The sequence below is a fragment of the Salmo salar genome, chromosome ssa04, assembly GCF_905237065.1.
Source record: "Salmo salar chromosome ssa04, Ssal_v3.1, whole genome shotgun sequence".
Taxonomy (NCBI): domain Eukaryota; kingdom Metazoa; phylum Chordata; class Actinopteri; order Salmoniformes; family Salmonidae; genus Salmo; species Salmo salar.
In genome coordinates this window covers 67,253,647-67,276,282 of record NC_059445.1, presented here as the reverse complement: position 1 = coordinate 67,276,282, position 22,636 = coordinate 67,253,647, and the positions used below count along the sequence as shown (strand labels likewise).

The 22,636-nt window shown below is 42.9% G+C and overlaps 1 protein-coding gene across 1 annotated transcript; it reads left to right on the top strand.

Annotated features, from left to right (window-relative positions):
• The first annotated feature begins 1,523 nt into the window (after positions 1–1,523).
• On the top strand, positions 1,524–22,520 carry exoc3l2a (exocyst complex component 3-like 2a). Its single transcript, XM_014197686.2, has 13 exons — positions 1,524–2,944; positions 4,485–4,976; positions 6,725–6,945; positions 9,119–9,848; positions 11,071–11,185; positions 12,902–13,012; positions 13,193–13,293; positions 13,397–13,507; positions 16,016–16,151; positions 16,401–16,523; positions 16,793–16,948; positions 18,968–19,089; positions 21,150–22,520. The coding sequence occupies exons 2-13, from the start codon at positions 4,510–4,512 to the stop codon at positions 21,466–21,468; spliced, it is 2,712 nt and encodes a 903-aa protein (XP_014053161.2). The 5' UTR covers positions 1,524–2,944; positions 4,485–4,509; the 3' UTR covers positions 21,469–22,520.
• Positions 22,521–22,636: the final 116 nt, after the last annotated feature.

Below are 22,636 nucleotides of genomic sequence, written 5' to 3'. Positions count from 1 at the left end.
CGTACCTTCTCCACTCGGCAATATGGTTTCCGAGCTGGTCATGGGTGCACCTCAGCCATGCTCAAGGTCCTAAACGATATCATAACCGCCATCAATAAAAGCCAACGCTTTCGACTCTGTCAATCACCGCATTCTTATCGGCAGACTCAATAGCCTTGGGTTCTCAAATGACTGCCTCGCCTGGTTCACCAACTACTTCTCTGATAGAGTTCAGTGTGTCAAATCGGAGGGCCTGATGTCCGGATCTCTGGCAGTCTCTATGGGGGTGCCACAGGGTTCAATTCTCAGGCCGACTCTTTTCTCTGTATATATCAATGATGTCGCTCTTGCTGCTGGTGATTCTCTGATCCACCTCTCAGACGTCACCATTCTGTATACATATGGCCCTTCATTGGACACTGTGTTAACAAACCTCCAAACGATCTTCAATGCCATACAACACTCCTTCCGTGGCCTCCAACTGCTTTTAAATGCTAGTAAAACGAAATCCATGCTCTTCAACCGATTGTTGCCCACATCCGCCCGCCCGACTAGCATCACTACTCTGGATGGTTCTGACTTAGAATATGTGGACAACTACAAATACCTAGGTGTCTGGTTAGACTGTAAACTGTCCTTCCAGAGTCACATTAAGCATCTCCAATACAAAATTAAATCTAGAATCGGCTTAATATTTCGCAACAAAGCCTCTTTCACTCATGCTGCCAAACATACCCTCGTAAAACTGACTATCCTACCAATCCTTGACTTCGGCGATATCATTTACAAAATATCCTCCAACACTTTACTTAGCAAACTGGATGTAGTCTATCACTGCCATCCGTTTTGTCACCAAAGCCCCATATACAAACCACCACTGTGACCTGTATGCTCTCATTGGCTGGCCCTCGCTTCATATTCGTCGCCAAACCCACTGGCTCCAGGTCCTCTATAAGTCTTTGCTCAGTAAAGCCCCGCCTTATCTCAACTCACTGGTCACCATAACAACACCCACCTGTAGCACGCGCTCCAGCAGGTATATTTCACTGGTCATCCCCAAAGCCAACTCTTCCTTTTGCCGCCTTTCCTTCCAGTTCTCTGCTGCCAATGACTGGAACGAATTGCAAAAATCACTGATGCTGGAGTCTTATATCTCCCTCTCTAACTTTAAGCATCAGCTGTCAGAGCAGCTTACCGATCACTACCTGTACACAGCCAATCTGTAAATAGCACACCCAACTACCTCATCCCATATTGTTATTTATCCTCTTGCTCTTTTGTACCCCAGTATCTCTACTTGCACATCTATCACCACAGTGTTAATGCTAAATTGTAATTATTTCACCTCTATGGCCTATTTATTGCCTTACCTCCCTACTCTTCTACATTTGCACACACTGAACATATATTTTTCTATTGTGTTATTGTTTATGTGTAACTCTGTGTTGTTGTTTTTGTCGCACTGCTTTGCTTTATCTTGGCCAGGTCGCAGTTGTAAATGAGAACTTGTTCTCAACTGGCCTACCGGTAAAATGACAAAAAACTCCTCTGCCTGTGATTGTCATGCTTACATGCACTGTTGTAAGCAGTTAATCTATGGCCCTAGTTCAAAGAGAGGCAACAGTGTTACTACTCTGGGCATGCATGTGACGTAGTCTATAGCTCGTCATTCTTCTGTACAGGTTTGTCTGCATGACAGGAAAGGGCTGGGTCAGGGTAGTATGAGAGGAATGCTACCGTTACTATGTAAGTCACACAATAGAAGGGAGCTGATTGGCTTAGAAGACAAACCTCTGTTCCCTATCAGTGTTCTGGCTGGCTTTTGTAGAGTCAAATCAAATCCAACTTAATTGAAAGCACATTCAAAGGACACTTTACATGCATGTGTACTAGGTTAGGGCATACTGAGACTCTACAGATGAGAATTCTATGGAAGTCGGACACCTCATTTTAATATATTTGGATATTAACTCTAAAAACAAAATACAGGACCTTGACTTAACAGGCAGTTCAAATATTGTCTTTGTATGATTGTTAGACACTGGTCTGAGACAGCTGTGTTCTTCAATTAAATACAACTATATTTACCCAATCAGGGGCAATTAAGAAAGCCATAGCCAGATTATATCAACATCCTCAACTAATACAAACATCACCTGCCGCAATACATCCCCCTTTCTGTTGGTTATGTAGGAATGGAGCGATGGTCCACAATTCCACCACTAGAGGGCACAGGGGGACAAAATGGATCCCTGGTGGTCCAAGAGTTAGAAGTCACTGCTTTTGAAGTTTGCATGGAATCTATTAGTGTTGACATGCTAAACTGTAAGTAGGCACTAAAGTGAACTCTCCACTGTAAATGTTTCTAAGCAAAGCAACCATCTTAAGAAATGTAACTAGTATCTTTGAATATGAGCTAAATATCAATTCTATATGTCTGATTCCTGACGCACTGTGGGCCTCAAAATACTTTTGATTTGTCATTGAAGATATCAAACACACCAGCCCATTATCTGTTCACATGATCTCTTCGAGATCTATATTACAAACAGTTTTTGACATTTTCCGGAATATTGTATATGTTAGACTGACCGCATGTCGAAGCAGTGCAGGCGATTGTTTAAATGCTTCATAGAGTAAATTTGCTTGGAAGCCATTGAAGATATTCTCTGTTACTCAGGTCAATTCAGAATGTAAAAGCACCACACAGACTTATCAACTGAAGCTCAGACAGACATTAATACAAACACACACACACACACACACACACACACACACACACACACACACACACACACACACACACACACACACACACACACAGTTTCCTCAGGAAAAAGCATCATTTTCAGCTACAATACAACCAGTCAGGAAGCCGGGTGAGCACAGTGCTCCCCTGAGCAACAGTGGAGATACACACACCGGGATGACATTCTACTGAGACACTGTGCATTAACTACACAAGGTAAGAGGAATTAAGATCTTATTATCTTATTATGGTGCACCTCTGATTGCTGTGCCTCTTGCCGTCCTTTCTCTAAATCTTTAAAGCCGATACAATAATGCATATAGCTTTGCATTACCGTTGTGATGGTGTGTTCTGGTTTGCTCTAAAAAACTGAGAGTTCATGAGATATCAAAACGTTTGATTGAGAAGGATACCCTACTGTAGTCTGTCTGTCATAAGTATTGTATCTTCAGGAAGTCCTTTAGATTTATAGCTCATAAAGTCTACCTTGTTACAAGGAAAGAAAAAATGAAGTATGTGCCACTGTGGATTGTTTTGCTGTTCTTCAGAAACAGGTAGATGTTTGTTTACAATCATCTATGGTCTATGCTATAAGTACTTGAAAATAACAAGGTAATACTTTGTACTATTTGTTTGGTACTACAATTTGGTAACTAAATCCTAGGATTTGATACATACAGGGTCATAATGAACAATTTCAATGTAGGCCTTTTCAGACGCTGACAAGGTTTCTAAGGAACAAAAAGGGAAAAACAAGTTTTATAACCAATATGATATATTTCTAGACAGGGCTAGTAATTCAATTATTTTCATATACCTTTAATGTTTCCATTTACCAGGACTTTAAGAACAACTAGTTACTATGCATTTGCATGGTTATTTCTGGAGAAAAACCTCTGTGTTCCACTTTATAATAAGTGTGGCTATAATACCTGTACAGTAGTGTATGAGGACACATTGTTACATAGTAGTCTACAGTACTTAGTGTAATTACATGCAGTGTCAGCAAACTAGTGTCCCAGGCAGCCAAGCACTAAAACCACTTGACCCAATCAATTCTTTCACCGTGAATTTAGGGAGGAATTTTAAGTGATTTCATCAAGACCGATGTTATATCAAATTGTTTATATTCTTAAGTGCTTTAGTGAAACAAAATAATGTAGCCAGCCGCAGACAGACACCACTTTTTATTTCCTGAGTTAAAAAGAGGGACTTTACATCAAATCTCCACATAGAGTGGATATTAATTGTGACATGTGCAACATCATTTCCTCCCCAATATTTTATTTAAATAATTAAAATAAGACAACTAGACTTATAGCTTTTAAGTATTACCTACTAAAGAATTTCAAAGTAAAACTGATTAAAGGATTTTAACACTAGTGTGAAACCCCATGCCATAATCTTCTCCTGGGGTAACTGGCACCCCCGGGGTGGGCCAGTTACCCATACACATGTTGTACTGTCGGTAACTTGAGAAAGCTGCTGGGTAATCGTCTGTGTTTGTATTTAATCGCTGAGTAAAGCCTGTACAGAATAGTCTCATTGCAACGGTTCTTATGCTATTAGAATATTCTGTAGGTCCTCAATTACAACGTTACTCTCTCATTCATTCTGGTTTTAGCTGGGGTGTTCTGTTCAACCTTTTCCAGCCCACACTCATATTGAGGTCTTGGTATTGCTAGCCTAACTAGCTTGTTCATATGATCTGTGATCTCTTTCTCTGTTCTAACTAAGTGGCCTTGTGTCCTTGCAGTATTAGATCCCTGAGCACAAGCATCATGCCCATCCTTAAAAACCTTCCAGGGAGGACCAGGAGTAACCATGGGAACAGTGAACTCATCTTGCCCAGGTTAAACTTGGGCCTGAGTCCCTTCGAGGAGGTGAACCTGGAGGAGGAGAGGAACGAGGGCGAACCCCCCATTTTGGTGGGCCGTGGAGCAAAATCCCTCCAGTGCAGGTTGTCGCGAGATGGGGAAGAGGAGGAGAATGAGGTGAACATGGAGAGGCACGGCACCGGGGCCCCTAAAGGGGGAAGACCCCTGAGGGGGACTCTGGAGCGACTTTGCGGCTCTTCCCCCCTGAAAACCCTGGAGAAGTTGGGGAAGGGGCTGCGTATGTCGGGGTGCAGCGTGTGGGGGACCAGCCCGTCCCTACGAAGCCCCACGGACCCCCACTCGCCCTCGCCAGAGAAAGAGAAGAGGAAGGGCATCCGCAGGAGCTCAGAGGAGATCATGACCCTGCTACGGTAAGTGGGATGGACGGTGTTGATCTAGGATCAGATGCCTTTTAGATCATAATGAATAAGATTGCATGGACAGGGAGGACCATTTCCACTCTGAGACGCTTTATAAATACGGGTCCAGAGCCACAGATTAACATAAATGTAATGTCTCTCTATATATACAGTGCCAATAGAAAGTCTACACCCCCTTTAACTTTTTTCACATTCTGCTGCCTTAAAATGTAATCTAAAAAGGGATTCAATTAATTTGTTTCTACAGATCTACACAACCTAGTCCACATTTTCAAATTGAAAGAAAGTAACTTTTTCTAAATTATTGATTGTTTTGATTGTCTTCAAACCCCAGAGTTAATACTTGGTGGAAGCAGCTTTTGGTAGCCATTACAGCTGTGAATCATTTGGAATAAGATTCTACCAATTTTGCACTCTCTTATGGCAGCATATATCCATTGTTTTTTCCAAAATTGCTCAAGCTCATTTAGTTTGGTTGGGAATGATTGATGAACAGCAATATTGAAACGTTGTCTCTGATTTTCAGGCAATTTTAAGTCAAGACTGTGATTAAACCACTCAACACCTTTTGGAAAGCTATTCTGGTGTGTTTCTGCATAAATATTTGTGTAATTGTCTCTCTGAAAAATAAAACCCTATCCTAGGGTTAGGTTTTCAGAAGACTGAGGTGGGTTTTACTCTAACTTGGGCTTTGCTACTTTCATATTTATTTTAATCCTGACAAACTCCCCAGTCTCTGCCGATGACAAGCATACCCATAAAAAACAAACAATTCTAATCCATTTTAGATACAATTTTAAGGCCGCAAAATGTGAAAAAAGTTAAAGGGGGTGTAGACTTTCTGTAGGCACTGTAATATGACTCAGTTAGAAACTATATTGTAGCACTGTGATAGCTGTAACGAAATGACGGAAATGCTCACAGCGTATAGCATAATCATTTCCTAATTGGTTATGTAATGTAAAAATTCACCATGTTTATGTATGGAACTCCCTTTGTTTGCTAATGCTATCTTGTGTACCTAAGCATTGAGTGAATGGCACTACGTATAACCGGGACATTGTTTTCACTTTGACTGTTGCAGTCAGGGAAAGGCAGCCATCAAAAATTCCAATCTGGATTGCTTAGAGCAGGGATGGGCAACTTTGATGGGGGTTGGGGCCACAAAAAATCAGAACTCCTCATGAGGGGCCGCAGTTTCTCGCAGGTCTGTGTACCTACATCCATACCCACATCCAACCCACAATTGATTATCAGTGACTGACCATCAGTGACTGACATAATGAGAAACCTCTGATGCACAACCAAATTTCAAAATTGCACCTTGTGTGTTCTACTATTCTAACTCGCAACAGTAAGTTGAGACCCTGACTGAGTTCCTGGGAAATTTGGAAATTTAACTGAGGGCCTTCAAAAGGGGGGCTGCGGCCCCCAGTTGCCCATCCCTGGCTTAGAGCTACAATCACCTCACAAGCATGTAAATAACTGCTTATTTATAGCATATGATAGTCTGGATATGGTAGTCACCTGTTAGCATTGAACCTTTCAGTATTTGATAACACGTATGTATCCCATTCCATTTATATTTGAGATGGAACCTTAATTCCCACACAATATCTCTGACTCTGGGAATCCACACATAGCTCTTCTCTCTCTTCAATGCCATACTATGAGGTTGACAGTGTAACAAGCCATAATATAGTTCCTATTCTCTCCTGATGGTTCTCTTCTGCTTCTAGATTTGCAGGGCGGCGGAAGCAGACACAGCGTAGAGAGAGCCTGCCCTGCGGGGACCTGGGCATTGACAGCGAGGATGAGTCTCGCCGCCGGCCCTCCTTCCTCAGGATGGTCAGCCTTAGCAAACTGAAGAGGGAGTCCCTGTCAGACCACAACTCCCAGGAGGCCGAGGAGGAGCTGGAGGAGGAAGAGCCAGTGGTCAAACCTAGGGAACCACTCTCAGGTATACAAGGTGCTCCAAAACAAACCAATCAAGTGGGGAGATATGGTATGTGTTCTGCTGGTTCAGCCAATCACAGGGCACATAATCTGAAACCTCTGAATCATGTAAGGATCAGAGCAGGTTACCTCTGTCTGTGGCATGTCAGTCAGCGTTGTACGTTTCAGTGTTCACATTACGAGTCCAACCTCACTTGAGTCTATTAAGTCGGAAACTCAGGAACTTCCTGGTCAGCTCCTGCAGTACTTCCTCCACCAATCCCACGCTGGTCTCTGATGAGCTGTGAGCGGTCCCCAGATCCCCTCAGTCATCGGGTTCAATCAGCACCAGACTGTGAAAGCAGGAAATGACTGCACTTCCTCCCACTGCTGATCCCTTCAGATAAAACTTAATCCAGAGCAACTGTTCACAGAGCTCCGTAGGGAGCAAAGCAGACAAGGGACAGTCAAAGGACAGTGTAGTATATAGCATGCCCAGAAAAAAAATTGTAGACCTCCACAAGTCTGGTTCATCCTTGGGAGCAATTTACAAATGCACGTTCATCTGTACAATCAATAGTACGCAAGTAAAAGCACCATGGGACCACGCAGTCGTCATACTGCTCAGGAAGGAGACGCATACCTGAAAATGATATCATGGCTTTAGAAGCTTCTGATAGGCTAATTGACATAATTTGAGTCAATTGTGATGTACCTGTGGATGTATTTCAAAGCCTACCTTCAAACTCTGTGCGAATTTGCTTGACATCATGGGAAAATCTAAAGAAATCAGCCAAGACCTCAGAAAAAGCATTGTAGACCTCCACAAGTCTGGTTCATCCTTGGGAGCAATTTCCAAACGCCTGAAGGTACCACGTTCATCTGTACAAACAATAGTACGCAAGTATAAACACCATGGGACCATGCAGCCGTCATACTGCTCAGGAAGGAGAAGCGTTCTGTCTCCTAGAGATGAACGTACTTTGGTGCGAAAAGTGCAAATCAATCCCAGAACAACAGCAAAGGACCTTGTGAAGATGCTGGAGGAAACAGGTACAAAAGTATCTATATCCACAGTAAAACGAGTCCTATAATGACATAACCTGAAAGGCTGCTCAGCAAGGAAGAAGCCACTGCTCCAAAACCGCCATAAAAAAGGCAGACTATGGTTTGCAACTGCACATGGGGACAAAGATCGTACTTTTTGGAGAAATGTTCTCTGGTCTGATGAAACGAAAATAGAACTGTTTGGCAAAAATGACCATTGATTTGTTTGGAGTAAAAAGGGGAGGCTTGCAACCCAAATAACACCATCCCAACCGTGAAGCATGGGGGTGGCAGCATCATGTTGTGTGGGTGCTTTGCTGCAGGAGGGACTGGTGCACTTGAAAATAGATGACATCATGAGGAAGTAAAATTATGTGGATATATTGAAGAAACATCTCAAGACATCAGTCAGGAAGTTAAAGCTTGGTCGCAAAGAGGGTCTTCCAAATGGACAATGACCCCAAGCATACTTCCAAAGTTGTGGCAAAATGGCTTAAGGACAACAAAGTCAAGGTATTGGACTGGCCATCACAAAGCCCTGACCTCAATCCCATAGAAAATTTGTGGGCAGAACTGAAAAACCATGTGCAAGCAAGGAGTCCTACAAACCTGACTCAGTTACACCAGCTCTGTCAGGAGGAATGGGCCAAAATTCACCCAACTTATTGTGGGAAGCTTGTGGAAGGCTACCCGAAACGTTTGACCCAAGTTAAACAATTTAAAGGCAATGCTGCCAAATACTAATTGAGGATATGTAAACTTCTGACTCACTGGGAATGTGATGAAAGAAATAAAAGCTGAAATAAATCATTCTCTCCATTATTATTCTGACATTTCATTTAAAATAAAGTGGTGATCCTAACTGACCTAAGACAGGGAATTTTTACTAGGATTAAATGTCAGGAACTGTGAAAAACTGAGTTTAAATGCATTTGGCTAAGGTGTATGTAAAGTTCCAACTTCAACTGTATCAGCATCCTTCAATATGTCAATGTTGATATTTCATACACAATATAGCCTGATGAAAACATGTACTTTTTCTCCTCACTTACCCCACCTGTTCCTACCCATACGGTAATACTCTGTACAAACCAATATACTAAACAGTTTGAAAGGGATTCCTCTATCTGTCCTTCCCTCTCTTCCCTCAGTGCTGGAGATCCTACAGCTGGTCAACCAGAGGGACCTCCTCCTGGCCGACACACACATCCAGGAGCTGGAGCACGAGTGCGAGCTGCTGGCCTTCCTGCCACACCCCCCCACGTCTCCATCCACACCCCCAGGAGTGACCCCTCCCGGGTCCTTCGACAACCCCTCCAGCCCCAACGCGTCACGGGACGCCAGCAGGCGCAAGGCCAAGGATGTGGAGCTGCTGTATGAGGCCCTGCAGAAGGAGATGTGGGACGTGGTGAGGGAGTCCCTCCGCCAGCCCACAGCCGGGCCCAACCTGGGACTGGTGGTGCTGGTCATTCAGCAGGAGGAGCAGGCTGACATTGCCCAGGCCCAGAGAGAGGAGACCCAGACCCAGCCCTTAAGGGAGGGCCTCCAGCCCCATCATAGCCAGAGGCCCCGTCAGCTCAAGCTGAAATGGCGGCAGGCGGTGGCGGAGGCGGCAGACTGGAGCCTGCCGCAGCAGGTGGACACTCAGGCGGGGCAGCTGGCCTCGTACCTGGAGAGGTTAAGGGGACGCATGGTGGACGACCTGGACGCGGCACGGAGGAACGTGGTGTCGGTCTACCCGGAGGAGTTCCAGGCCTTCCAGGTGTATGTACAGAGCTACCACCGGGCGGTGGCCAGACGCCTGAAAATCATTACCAGCTCCCAGCTTCAGATCACTGACGTCTACTCTATGCTGGACTGGTTCTACAACATTTACAACAGGTCAGTGTCAGAAGTCATAACATAACAACATTAAATGTATACACTCTTAGAAAAGAAGGTACTACCTAGAACCATAAAGGGTTATTTAATTGTCCCCTTAGGAAAACCCTATGAAAATGGTTGCGTTCGAGCGTATCAATTTTGTCAAGTTGCCTTTCAAAGTGTGTTGCATTATGTGTATAAACATTTTCAGACTTGTGCCTACATGTCGACTGCATGAACCACGTGATCAAAGGTTATGACGTTTTGACTGTAGTCAACTGCAAGTTTCTGCAGTTTCTCTTCACCAACTTCATCCTGCAGCCATCACCTGCATTGTGGGAGGCTCTATTGTCAACCAATCATTAGGGTGTTTTTGTTTGACCCACGTGAAAGTCCATTGGTATACATTGGATATATACAAATTAATGTAATATAGTTTTTCGCATCAAGTTTTTATTATTTCTATTCATGTATTTAAAAACTCCCACCCCCCATTCGGCAATCTAATAGCAAATGTAAAATCAATCATGAGATAAACAAAAATAAATGAATAAAAATACATGAAATGGTAGAATAATGAATGAATAATACTGATTAATACATCACATTACATACATCAAAAATAGTTACAAATCATAGAAACTCATTCATGGATGTACAGGTACTTTGGACAATAGTTCAGAAATGAATGTGATATTTGAGACCTCTCTCTCATCAATTGATTGTACAATGTACCCACATATGATTTCAGTTTGTGACTGTGTGATCTGGGGGTTAGAGACATGCTTATTTTGATATTATAAAGAAAAACATTCACAAACAATGGCAACTATGTTGACACTGCCATGTTCATCTAGGAAAACCACAACAGTGTCCGCCATTTTCGGCTGTTGCAGATGCACCTCCCCTGACTGCTCTTGTTGACATTCGTCTACAGTCGGCTACGTTAGCCTTACAACTCAAACGCGCCCATTATCAATTTTTGGTTCCAGTGGAACCCTTTCATTAATACAATGTTATACGTTCTTAGTAGAACCTGTTTCACCACCAAAGGGTTCACCTATGGGGACAAAAATATATATTTTTATATAAGAGTGTAAGATAAGAACATCAAGGAAGTCCATGTACGTGAATATTAACATAGATCTTTACAGGTATTTGTTCAGATCTGAAATGTGAGACTTGACTGCATAGTGACACATAGTATCTCTTCCTCACTCTCCCTCTCGTCTTTTTTAAGGGATGTCCTGGGCACCGTTGGCATGAAAACCCCAATTAACTACTCCCGACTGGAACCCCTACTGCACCAAGACACAGTGGACCAACTGGAACAGGACTGCCTGAACACTGTCAGGGTAAAATCACATTGCTTTTAAAGTGCAATTCAACCTCATATTCATTATCTCCAGCACCATACTAGTGTCTACATGTGTGAAAATGCCGCATTTATATGATCTGTGGTTAAAAAGATAAGAAGAAAGGTCTTAAAAAATGATTCTCTGTTACATCACAGGGATAGGATTAAAAGTAAGAAAAACGGTGATTTTCAAAACCTGTTTCTAGTCACTTTACCCTGCATTCATGTACATATCTACCTCAAATACCTCATACCCCTGCACATTGATCTGGTACTGGTACTCCCTGTATATAGCTCCACATTGATATGGTACTGGTACTCCCTGTATATAGCTCCACATTGATCTGGTACTGGTACTCCCTGTATATAGCTCCACATTGATCTCGTACTGGTACTCCCTGTATATAGCTCCACATTGATCTGGTACTGGTACTCCCTGTATATAGCTCCACATTGATCTGGTGCTGGTACTCCCTGTATATAGCTCCACATTGATCTGGTACTGGTACTCCTGTACATAGCTCCACATTGATCTGGTACTGGTACTCCCTGTACATAGCTCCACATTGATCTGGTACTGGTACTCCCTGTATATAGCTCCACATTGATCTGGTACTGGTACTCCCTGTATATAGCTCCACATTGATCTGGTACTGGTACTCCCTGTACATAGCTCCACATTGATCTGGTACTGGTACTCCCTGTATATAGCTCCACATTGATCTGGTACTGGTACTCCCTGTATATAGCTCCACATTGATCTGGTACTGGTACTCCCTGTATATAGCTCCACATTGATCTGGTACTGGTACTCCCTGTATATAGCTCCACATTGATCTGGTACTGGTACTCCCTGTATATAGCTCCACATTGATCTGGTGCTGATACTCCCTGTATTTGGCTCCACATTGATCTGGTGCTGGTACTCTCTGTATATAGCTCCACATTGATCTGGTGCTGGTACTCTCTGTATATAGCTCCACATTGATCTCGTACTGGTACTCCCTGTATATAGCTCCACATTGATCTGGTACTGGTACTCCCTGTATATAGCTCCACATTGATCTGGTACTGGTACTCCCTGTATATAGCTCCACATTGATCTCGTACTGGTACTCTCTGTATATAGCTCCACATTGATCTGGTACTGGTACTCCCTGTATATAGCTCCACATTGATCTGGTACTGGTACTCCCTGTATATAGCTCCATTCTTGTGCATTTTATTCCTCTTGTGCTACTATTTTTCTTTTTATTATACATTTTAACTCTGCATTGTTGGGAAGGGCTCGTAAGCAAGCATTTCAAGTCTACACCCGTTGTACTTGGCCCGTGTGACAAATAACATTTTATTTAATATTATTTGGAATGTATTTTCTTGCTCCCCAAGTCACCGCAAAACACATACAGTAGTGTTTGAAAATCATTGCTTTAACTTTCGATGATATCATCAGGTAGAACCTTTATATATCTTTCTACAAAACAGAAATGCGCCATTTTCACATATGTAGAGACTGGTATTGTGATGGCGATAATGAAAATTAGGTTGAAAAGTGGTGGAATTGTCCATTAATACTGAACACTGTCAGGGGGAAAAAAAATCCCACCTACAGAGGTAATGGTTCTGGCACTAATCTAACGGTACTGAAACTTCCCATACTTGTTTCTTGGGTAGGCAATGGACTTTATGGTTGTGTGTGTTCTGTTTATCGCAGGAGAAGGTGTCCACAGAGCTCACTCAGGTTCTGGATGAGGAGGAGAGGCGGTGGGCCCAAACGCTGCACATAGAGGAGTACCAGTCCAATCTGGCCCGCTCTGTCATCCAGGTCTGTCACACTATCACTCACAGACACTACTGTGCATTAGATCTGTAGGTCACCATTGGACATTGTGGCAAACAACTCAAAGACATTTGTAAATCTCCCATTAATATAGGAGTGACCTATTTTGGATGGTTGGATTTTGAAGTTCCTGCTCTGATCAGTATCTGTGCGTGGTTGTTACAGAGACTAAAGGTAGACCTGGACAGATCAACAGCTGTAAGCCAGTTTCTGGGGGCCAGGGTGGCCCGCTGCAATCTTAATGGACTGTCTGACTTCCTATATAGGTGAGGAGAAGATGTGTTTATAAAGACATGGACATTGAGTTCAATCAACAACCTCAATGTGAATCAATATATGGATTTAATTTCATAATGTTACTATGTCCAGTTTCCAGAGAAAGGTGGGGATGTTCCATGAGACCCAGGCTGAGTTTGGGGACCGGGGTGATGGATACGTCTCCAGGACCATCTCTCTGGTCAACTGCTGCCCGCCTCTCAGGTAGATACCCAGACAGAGAAGTCATCTCCTGTGGCATCTGTGTTAACTGATGCTCCATTCAAATGCTTATCGAAAACGTGTATTTTTCAGTTGGTGAAGTGGTAAATGAGACGAGAGCGTCTCCAGTTAGCTAGCTAAGATTGCTTACAATTAGTTGGCAATCTTGCTAAAGTTGATAAGTAAAATTGTATTTGTCACATGCGCCAAATACAACAAGTGCAGACTTTACCATGAAAAGCTTACTTACGAGCCCTTTCCCAACAATGTAGTTAAAAAGTAAGACAATTAGCAAATAGATAAAAAAGAAAATAGTAACACAATAAAATAACATTAACGAGGCTATATACAGGCTGTATACAAGGAGTACTGGTACCAAGTCAATGTACTGGGTTACGAGGTAGTTGGGGTGATTGATTGAGGTAATATATACATGTAGGTTTGGTTAGGTGATTGATTGAAGTACTATGCACATGTAGGTAGGGGTAAAAGCAAAAAGTCTGGGTAGCTATTTGATTAACTGTATAGCAGTCTTATGGATTTGGGGTAGAAGCTGTTTAGCAGACTTTTGGTCCCAGACTTGACTTTCCGGTACCGGAAGATTTTTAGGGCCTTCCTCTGACACAGCCTGGTATAGAAGTCCTGGATGACAGGGAGCTCAGCCCCAGTGATGTACTGGGCCGTACGCACTACCCTCTGTTGTGCCTTGCGGTCGGATGCCGAGCAGTTGCCATGCCAAGCGGTGATGCAGCCAGTCAAGAGGCTCTCAATGGTGCAGCTGCAGAACTTTTCAAGGATCTGAGGGCCCATGTCAAATCTCTTTAGCCTCCTGAGGGGGAAGAGGCATTGTCGTGTCCTCTTCACGACTGTATTGATGTGTTTGGACCATGATATGTCCTTAGTGATGTGGACACAGAGGAACTTGACGCTCCACCGTTGTGTCGTCGGCAAACTTAATGATGGTGTTGGAGTCATATGCGGCCACACAGTCGTAGGTGAACAGGGAGTACAGGTGGGAGCTAAGGACGGGGGGACCCCATGTTCAGGGTCAGTGTGGCAGATGTGTTTTTGCCTACCCTCGTCAGAAAGTCCATTATCCAATTGCAGAGTGAGGTGTTTAATCCCAGGGTCCTTAGCTTAGTGTTGAGCTTGGAGGACACTATGTAGTCAGTGAACAACATTCTCACATATGTAGGTGTTCCTTTTGTCCAGGTGGGAAAGGGCAGTGTGGAGTGCAATAGAGATTGCATCACCTGTGGATCTGTTGGGGCGGTATGCGAATTGGAGTGGGTCCAGGGTGTCTGGGATGATGGTGTTGATGTGAGCCACGACCACACTTTCAAAGCATTTCATGGCTACAAATGTGAGTGCTATGGGTTGATAGTCATTTAGACAGGTTACCTTGGCGTTCTTGGGCACGTGGACTATGGTGGTCTGCTTAGACCCATATGGGAGAGGTTGAAAATGTCTGTGAAGACGCATGCCAGCTGGTCAGCGCATACTCTGAGTACGCATCCTGGTAATCCGTCTGGCCCTGCGGCCACATCAGATTAGCGTCAGAGCCGGTGTAGTAGGATTTGATCTTTGTCCTGTATTGACACTTTGCCTGTTTGATGGTTCGTCGGTCGTAGGGGGATTTCTTATATGCGTCCAGATTTGTGACCTTCTCCTTGAAAGCGGGAGCTCTAGCCTTTAGATCAGTACAGGTGTTGCCTGTAATCTTGGCTTTTGGTTAGGGTATGCACGTACCGTCACTGTGGGGACTACATCGTCGATGCACTTATTATTGAAGCCGATGACTGATGTGGTAAACTCCTCAATGCCATCGGGTGAATCCTGGAACATGTTCCAATCTGTGCTAGCGAAACAGTCCTGTAGCTTAGCGTCCGCTTCATTGGATCACTTCCGTATTGAGCATATCACTGGTACTTCCTGTTTGAGCTTTTGCTTGTAAGCAAAAATGAAGAGGATGGAGTTATGATCAGATTTGCCAAATGCAGGGTGAGGTAGAGCTTTGCATGCCCCACTGTGTGTAGAGTTTTTTTGCCTCTATTTGCACAGGAGACATGCTGGTAGAAATGAGTTAAAACAGATTTCAGTTTCCCTGCATTAAAATCCCCGGGCCATTAGGAGCGCCGCATCTTCTTGTTTGCTTCTGGCCCTATAAAGCTTGTTGTGTGTGGTCTTAGTGCCAGCATCGGTCTGTGGTGGTAAATAGACAGCTACGAAAAATATAGATGAAATCTCTCTTGGTAAATAGTGTGGTATGCAGCTTATCATGAGGAATTTTAACTCAGGCAAGCAGAACCTTCAGACTTCCTTAATATTAATGATCATGCACCAACTGTTGTTGACAAAGGGACAAATAGACCACATGGTCAAATTAGGTTATCCACATTATTAAGGTTGTAAATGGTTCAAACGGTTTTTCCAAGTCAGAAATATGAGTTTCAGATCATTCTGACACTACCTGAACTCACCAACAGTGTTTGCATTCCACTTTTTGTGTAGATCCTTTGTACAGCGTTGCAGGCAGTGTGACCCACAGAGCAATGAGGAGTCCACACAGAGAGCTAACTCCTCCCTGGACAGGATTGTTAACCAATCAGTGCGGGTTCTGACGGAAAGACTATTTGAGCACATCAGGGTGAGGCAATGTGCTTTTTAAATGTATCCTCCTTTGGTAGGGCGCAAAAAAATGTTTTCCTTACAATTTATTGACACAAAACATAAATGTATCTAAACATTCCTTCCCCAACACACAACTTGCCAGTTCCACAGTCATATATGACTGATCAAACACACATGCTCTAACGTTTACACAGATGTGCATTTTACAATAGGAGCATAATGTTCATCACTTCATGTGGGTCAAAGCTGTGTATTTCTGTTCCAGCCGTTCTTTGACAAGCTGGTGAAAAGGAAGTGGCTAAACAACACTGAGGCCTTTGAGGCCATCGAAGCAAGCGTCAAACAACACTTTAAGAAGTTCAGAAGAATGGACTGCCCACCTTATCAGGTCTCCACCAATGACCACACACCTAACACATGATAACATGTTGCACAAAATACATGCAATAACATTTCTAAAAACCTGTTTTCGCTTTGCCGTTATGGGGTATTGTGTGTAGATTGCTGAGGATTTTTTATTTACTTTTCATCCATTTTAGAATAAGGCTGTAACGTAAGAAATGTAGAAAAAGTGAAGGGGTCTGAATACTTTCTGAAGGCACTGTATGTTATGATTGAGGGACTGAATGGTTGAGTGGTTGACTGTTTGATTGACAGATACTGGTGGGGGAGATACACAGGCGGGTTTTGGTGGAGTATTTGCGTGCGATCATGCGAGGACGGGTCATCTGCACATCATCGAAGATGAGGAAGAGGATGGCATTCCGGCTGCAGGACGAGGCCAAGCAGCTCAAAGGGCTCTTTAAAGACCTGGTCAGTCATCCCTCTGATTTACGGTCGTAATGACCATAAACAACTACAGTTGAAGTAGGAAGTTTACATACACTTAGGTTGGAGTCATTAAAACTTGTTTTTCAACCACTCCACAAATGTCTTGTTAACAAACTATAGTTTTGGCAAGTCGGTTAGGACATCTACTTTGTGCATGACACAAGTCATTTTTCCAACAATTGTTTACAGACAGATTATTTCACTTATAATTCACTGTATCACAATTCCAGTGGGTCAGAAGTTTACATAAACTAAGTTGACAGTGCCTTTAAACAGCTTGGAAAATTCCAGAAAATGATGTCATTGCTTTAGAAGCTTCTGATAGGCTAATTGACATAATTTCAGTCAATTGGAGGTGTACCTGTAGATGTATTTCAAGGCCTACCTTCAAACTCAGTGCCTCTTTGCTTGACATCATGGGAAAATCAAACGAAACCAGCCAAGACCTCAGAAAACAATTGTAGACCTCCACAAGTCTGGTTCATCCTTGGGAGCAATTTCCAAACGCCTGAAGGTACCACGGTCATCTGTACAAACAATAGTACGCAAGTATAAACCACATGGGACCACGCAGCCGTCATACCACTCAGGAAGGAGAAGCGTTCTGTCTCCTAGAGATGAACGTACTTTGGTGCGAAAAGTGCAAATCAATCCCAGAACAACAGCAAAGGACCTTGTGAAGATGCGGGAGGAAACGGGTACAAAAGTATCCATATCCACAGTAAAACGAGTCCTATATCGACATAACCTGAAAGGCTGCTCAGCAAGGAAGAAGCCACTGCTCCAAAACCGCCATAAAAAAAAGCCAGACTACGGTTTGCAACTGCACATGGGGACAAAGATTGTACTTTTTGGTGAAATGTCCTCTGGTCTGATGAAACGAAAATAGAACTGTTTGACTATAATGACCATTGTTATATTTGGAGGAAAAAGGGGGAGGCTTGCAAGCCGAAGAACCCCATCCCAACCGTGAAGAACGGGGTGGCAGCTTCATGTTGTGGGGGTGCTTTGCTGCAGGAGGGAGGGAGTGGTGCACTTCACAAAATAGATGGCATCATGAGGAAGTAAAATTATGTGGATATATTGAAGCAACATCTCAAGACATCAGTCAGGAAGTTAAAGCTTGGTCGCAAATGGGTCTTCCAAATGGACAATGACCCCAAGCATACTTCCAGAGTTGTGGCAAAATGGCTTAAGGACAACAAAGTCAAGGTATTGGACTGGCCATCACAAAGCCCTGACCTCAGTCCCATAGAAAATATGTGGGCAGAACTGAAAAAGCGTGTGCGAGCAAGGAGGCCTACAGACCTGATCCAGTTACACCAGCTCTGTCAGGAGGAATGGGCCGAAATTCACCTAACTTATTGTGGGAAGCTTGTTGAAGGCTACCCAAAACGTTTGACCCAAGTTAAACAATTTAAAGGCAATGCTACCAAATACTAATTGAGTGTATGTAAACTTCTGACCCACTGGGAATGTGATGAAAGAAATAAAAGCTGAAATAAATAATTTTCTCTACTATTATTCTGACATTTCACATTCTTAAAATAAAGATGATGATCCCAACTGACCTAAGACAGGGAATTTTTACTAGGATTAAATGTCAGGAATTGTGAAAAACTGAGTTTAAATGCATTTGGCTAAGGTGTATGTAAACTTCCGACTTCAACTGTATCTGAACGCGATAAGATGATTTAGCTCAACACTCCCAACAACTGTTTTGTAAACCCAATTAACCGTTTATGGTCCAAGATAGCACCTTTTATTCTAAGAATCTAGGACTACGAATCTTGATAGATGATTTTGGTGCATGATGTTGGTATTAATGTCTATGGGTACGTCCACACAGAGCTTTTGTGTCAGGAAATGATGGATTGCACCTATCTGTTGATGGCTGATGGACAATGAGATGATTGACCTTTGTACTTATGCAACTCGTCCATATCAATTGTTTTACAAACGTTTATAATTACTTATTTTACATAATATTTCCTCTTTCAGGAGTCAGGATCCTCTTGGCTGGACAGTGTCCTCGCTCACCTGGCTGACATCATTCTCCTGGAGGACACTCCGTCCATCCAGATGGAGGTTGCTGTTCTGGTGAAAGAGTTTCCAGATATACGGTAAGGGTTTTCATCATTTTGGGGAATACAGTATTGCGCAATGCTTTTGAAAGTCCAGAGTTGGAAAACAATGAACAAATTTGGCAAATGTCGTTCATTGGTCACCATTTCCTAAATACACTATGCCACAGTACCCAGAACATACATGCCACGGTGCAGTTTCACAAAGTGCTGTTTTTGACATCTGGACATATGTAGCCGAAATTAAGTCCACGTATAGAGTTTCTGTTGACACAATAGGTCAGCAGAAAGTGGGAACATACCATTATTAACCCTTTACACTCCTGCCTGTATACAAGTTGAAAATGGCGAATTTGGGCAGTGATAAACGACTAAATTGGAACGCAGTTTCTGTAAAATAACAAGCTATACATGATGTCAGAGCTCTGGCTCTGAGCTTAACAACGCTGTATGGGTTTTGACTGACAGGCGTTCTGAACTTGATCACCTTGCGCGACAAGAAGTTGCCCCCATCCCTCCCACAAATTGGGTAACTTTTGCAAATGTTTTGTTGTCTGAGTGAGGGAAATGCTGTAAATTAAGAGGACTATAATAAATACCGCTTTGATGTCATTCAAGCAAGCCAAACACCCATGAGTCCAAATGTGCACTTCACATTTCCATATCATAAAACTCATGTCATATACAGCGTCAATGTTTAGGTTCACTATGTTTGATGTACAGTTACAAGATGACATGGCGTCATACCCTGGTTTGTTCTGAACAGAATGAGTATATATGTTTGTCTATTGTGAAGACAATTAGCACGGAACAAGCACTAACATTATCTGATTCCCTGAATTGCATTGTGAAAGCCTAACGCTGTAATATCGTATTTTATAACCTAGCTAGTCATGTTGGCAATAGAACATGCTTAAAAATGATGCCCACCTGGCCCAGATAGCAATTTATAATGGACTGTTCTTGGATTGCATAAACAACAACAGTAATTGTGTGAGTGCTGGGATGCAGGGTTGTGTTCCAAACAAAAAAACCTACAAGTGTGCTTTCTGTAGTTCCTCAACGGCACAGCTAGGAGAGCTGAAAAAAACACCTTATAGTTGAAGACTCTACTTTGAGTCATAAAAGTGCATTAAAATGACTTAGGAACTGTGAACACTTTGGAGAGGTGTGTGGCCACTCTCACACAAACCCTTGTAGTTAGTTTTGGCTTATGTCGCACCTACCCCACATTTTCCAGGAATATTCTTATCATATTACTGAATATATCCAGAGTATTGTCAGATTTTGTTATCAGCAAATGCGACGAAAAGTACAGTAAATGTAAAATGCACATAAAATCATTGGATTCAGTATTGTGTCAGGTGAACTGTTGCGTCCTCACCTTTGTCCTAATAATTTTCCCATAATCTCCAAACTGTTTCCTTTCAATTGCTACCATGGTTGTGCATATGCATTTCATATTTATTCTGTAAGAAACATTTCAATTTAGCCCTGTCCATATAGGTTGAGTGTACTGGCTTTATTCTTGGAGAGGACCAAGGGGCTGTTTTGAGTGGCAGAGGCTGGTGGGCCCCACAAGGTCCCAGGCCCCTCGTTGTTTGTGGGTTTTGTGGGGTCAGCTAAGGGCTGGCTAGCTGGCAGCGTACCCAATGTGTGACGCATGACCCGTAGCCAGGCAGACAGGAAGCTGCTGCAGAGTACTTCCTGTTCCTGCCAACCTGTGAGAGACAGTCTGGTGCCATGCTCTGGAATCAAAGGAGGGAGCTGGAGCAGGTCAAGACAACCTGGACACATGTTAACTCACTCAGGCACAAGGAGTCTCTGCAAGCATCACTCTTTTGTTTTCTTACTAGCCGCTTGTATTTTCATAGATCAAAGTCTGCCGTTTACCACTGGGACTCCCCCATATGTCCATTTGGGGTGAAATATAATTTAAAAAATTATCAATAGATCAACTGAACATAATAAGTCATGGCCCTTTGCTCTACAACATGATTGGATCATGAAGGTTACTGAAACCACCGAAACACACTAACATCGGTCTCTATCTTCCCTCTCTATCTTTCCTTTCTCTTCCTCCCTTCATCCTACCGCAGGAAGAAGCACATCTCCACCCTGCTAAATGTGCGGGGGATGATACGTCAGGCGGAGCGCCAGGAAATCTTGAACGTGGTCCGAGACTTTGAGAGCAGCAACGGCTCTACCCTGCCAAGCAGGGATCATGCCCTCTTCTCGGACATCCCTGTCACCTCTGAGGTGCATTGCATCAACCTGGGCCTCATCCGTGTTGCCATGACCCTCGCCAACTGGTTCTCAGAGGCCCGGCTTCGACGACACCGTAAGAGAAGCCCCAGAAACAGAACCACGCTGCCACCGGAACACCTGAAAGAGGACAAGGATATGGATTATGATTGACTTCAAGGAAATCATATGGAGTTGATGCACATAAAGTGTTTGGTAGAACAGAGGCTCGCTCACCTGTAATTCTGTATCCATGTGTGCATTTCTATGACTACTTGATACTGATGGAGCTTTATGATCGAATTTGGATTTTTGGATGTTTGGATTTCTGCTTTAAATAAGAGAGGTAGAGGTTTGTTGATGATGACACTTCAAAGAGTACTCAATCTTAAATTCTGTCATATTACTGTATGTGCTGCGACTACTACAATGGGGCAGAATCACAAACTACTGTGAAACTTACTACTACTGATAAGAAATGCAAAGTCCCCATAGAAACATGAAATGAAATGTTTTTAATTCATCTGTAAATGATCTTCCCACTCATTTACAGACATTTGAATGGAATGCGATAAGAAGAACTTGATATCAGGTACCACAGATCCAACCCCATCTACTGTACTTCAAGCTCAGATTTTTCTTCATGTTTACAATCATTTTGTAAACCTTATTGGGTAACATTTTACATTAAGGTGTAATTGTATACATTTATAAGTAGTTAATAAACTGTTTAAAGATAGCTTACATGACTGCACAATTTTAGCCAATGTGTTGTAACTGTTTATAACTAAACACTAATAGTTTATAAAATACTTATAAACATTTAGTAAATAATTTTAAGTACACCTTAATGTAAAGTGTTACCGATTTAAATAAATTCTCTGGTACTTTTGAATACTTTTTAGCCAGTAGTTCTGAAAGTACCACTCATGAGCCAAAAGTGGTCCCCAGAAATTGCACACTATGTCACATACAGTATGTGCAGAAATGTGCACTACGTCATTGCGTCTCTCTCTCTCTCTCTCTCTCTCTCTCTCTCTCTCTCTCTCTCTCGCTCTTCATCTTGCAAGATGTCACTCAAATGGCGAGAGGCTGAAGCTCATTTGTCTAGAACTCAAATTGCTAGACGCAGGAAGTAGGGGTGCTGAGGGTGCTGCAGCACTAGGATTGAATATTTTCCCGGTATTTTACAAATGTTCCATCTCAAGAATAAATCATTAATCTTCTGGGTAACCCGGTATTTCCTGCAAAAACCGTAAGTGTAATTCAAAAGCATTATGAAACATATACAGTGCCTTCGGAAAGTATTCAGACCCCTTGGCTTTTCCCACATTTTGTTACG

Coding starts and splice junctions, on each gene's coding strand:
- exoc3l2a (XM_014197686.2), top strand. CDS start 4,510: ATGCCCATCCTTAAAAACCTTCCAGGGAGGACCAGGAGTAACCATGGG. Junction 13,294..13,396: donor CTGTCTGACTTCCTATATAG/GTGAGGAGAAGA, acceptor TACTATGTCCAG/TTTCCAGAGAAAGGTGGGGA. Junction 16,152..16,400: donor GACTATTTGAGCACATCAGG/GTGAGGCAATGT, acceptor TTTCTGTTCCAG/CCGTTCTTTGACAAGCTGGT.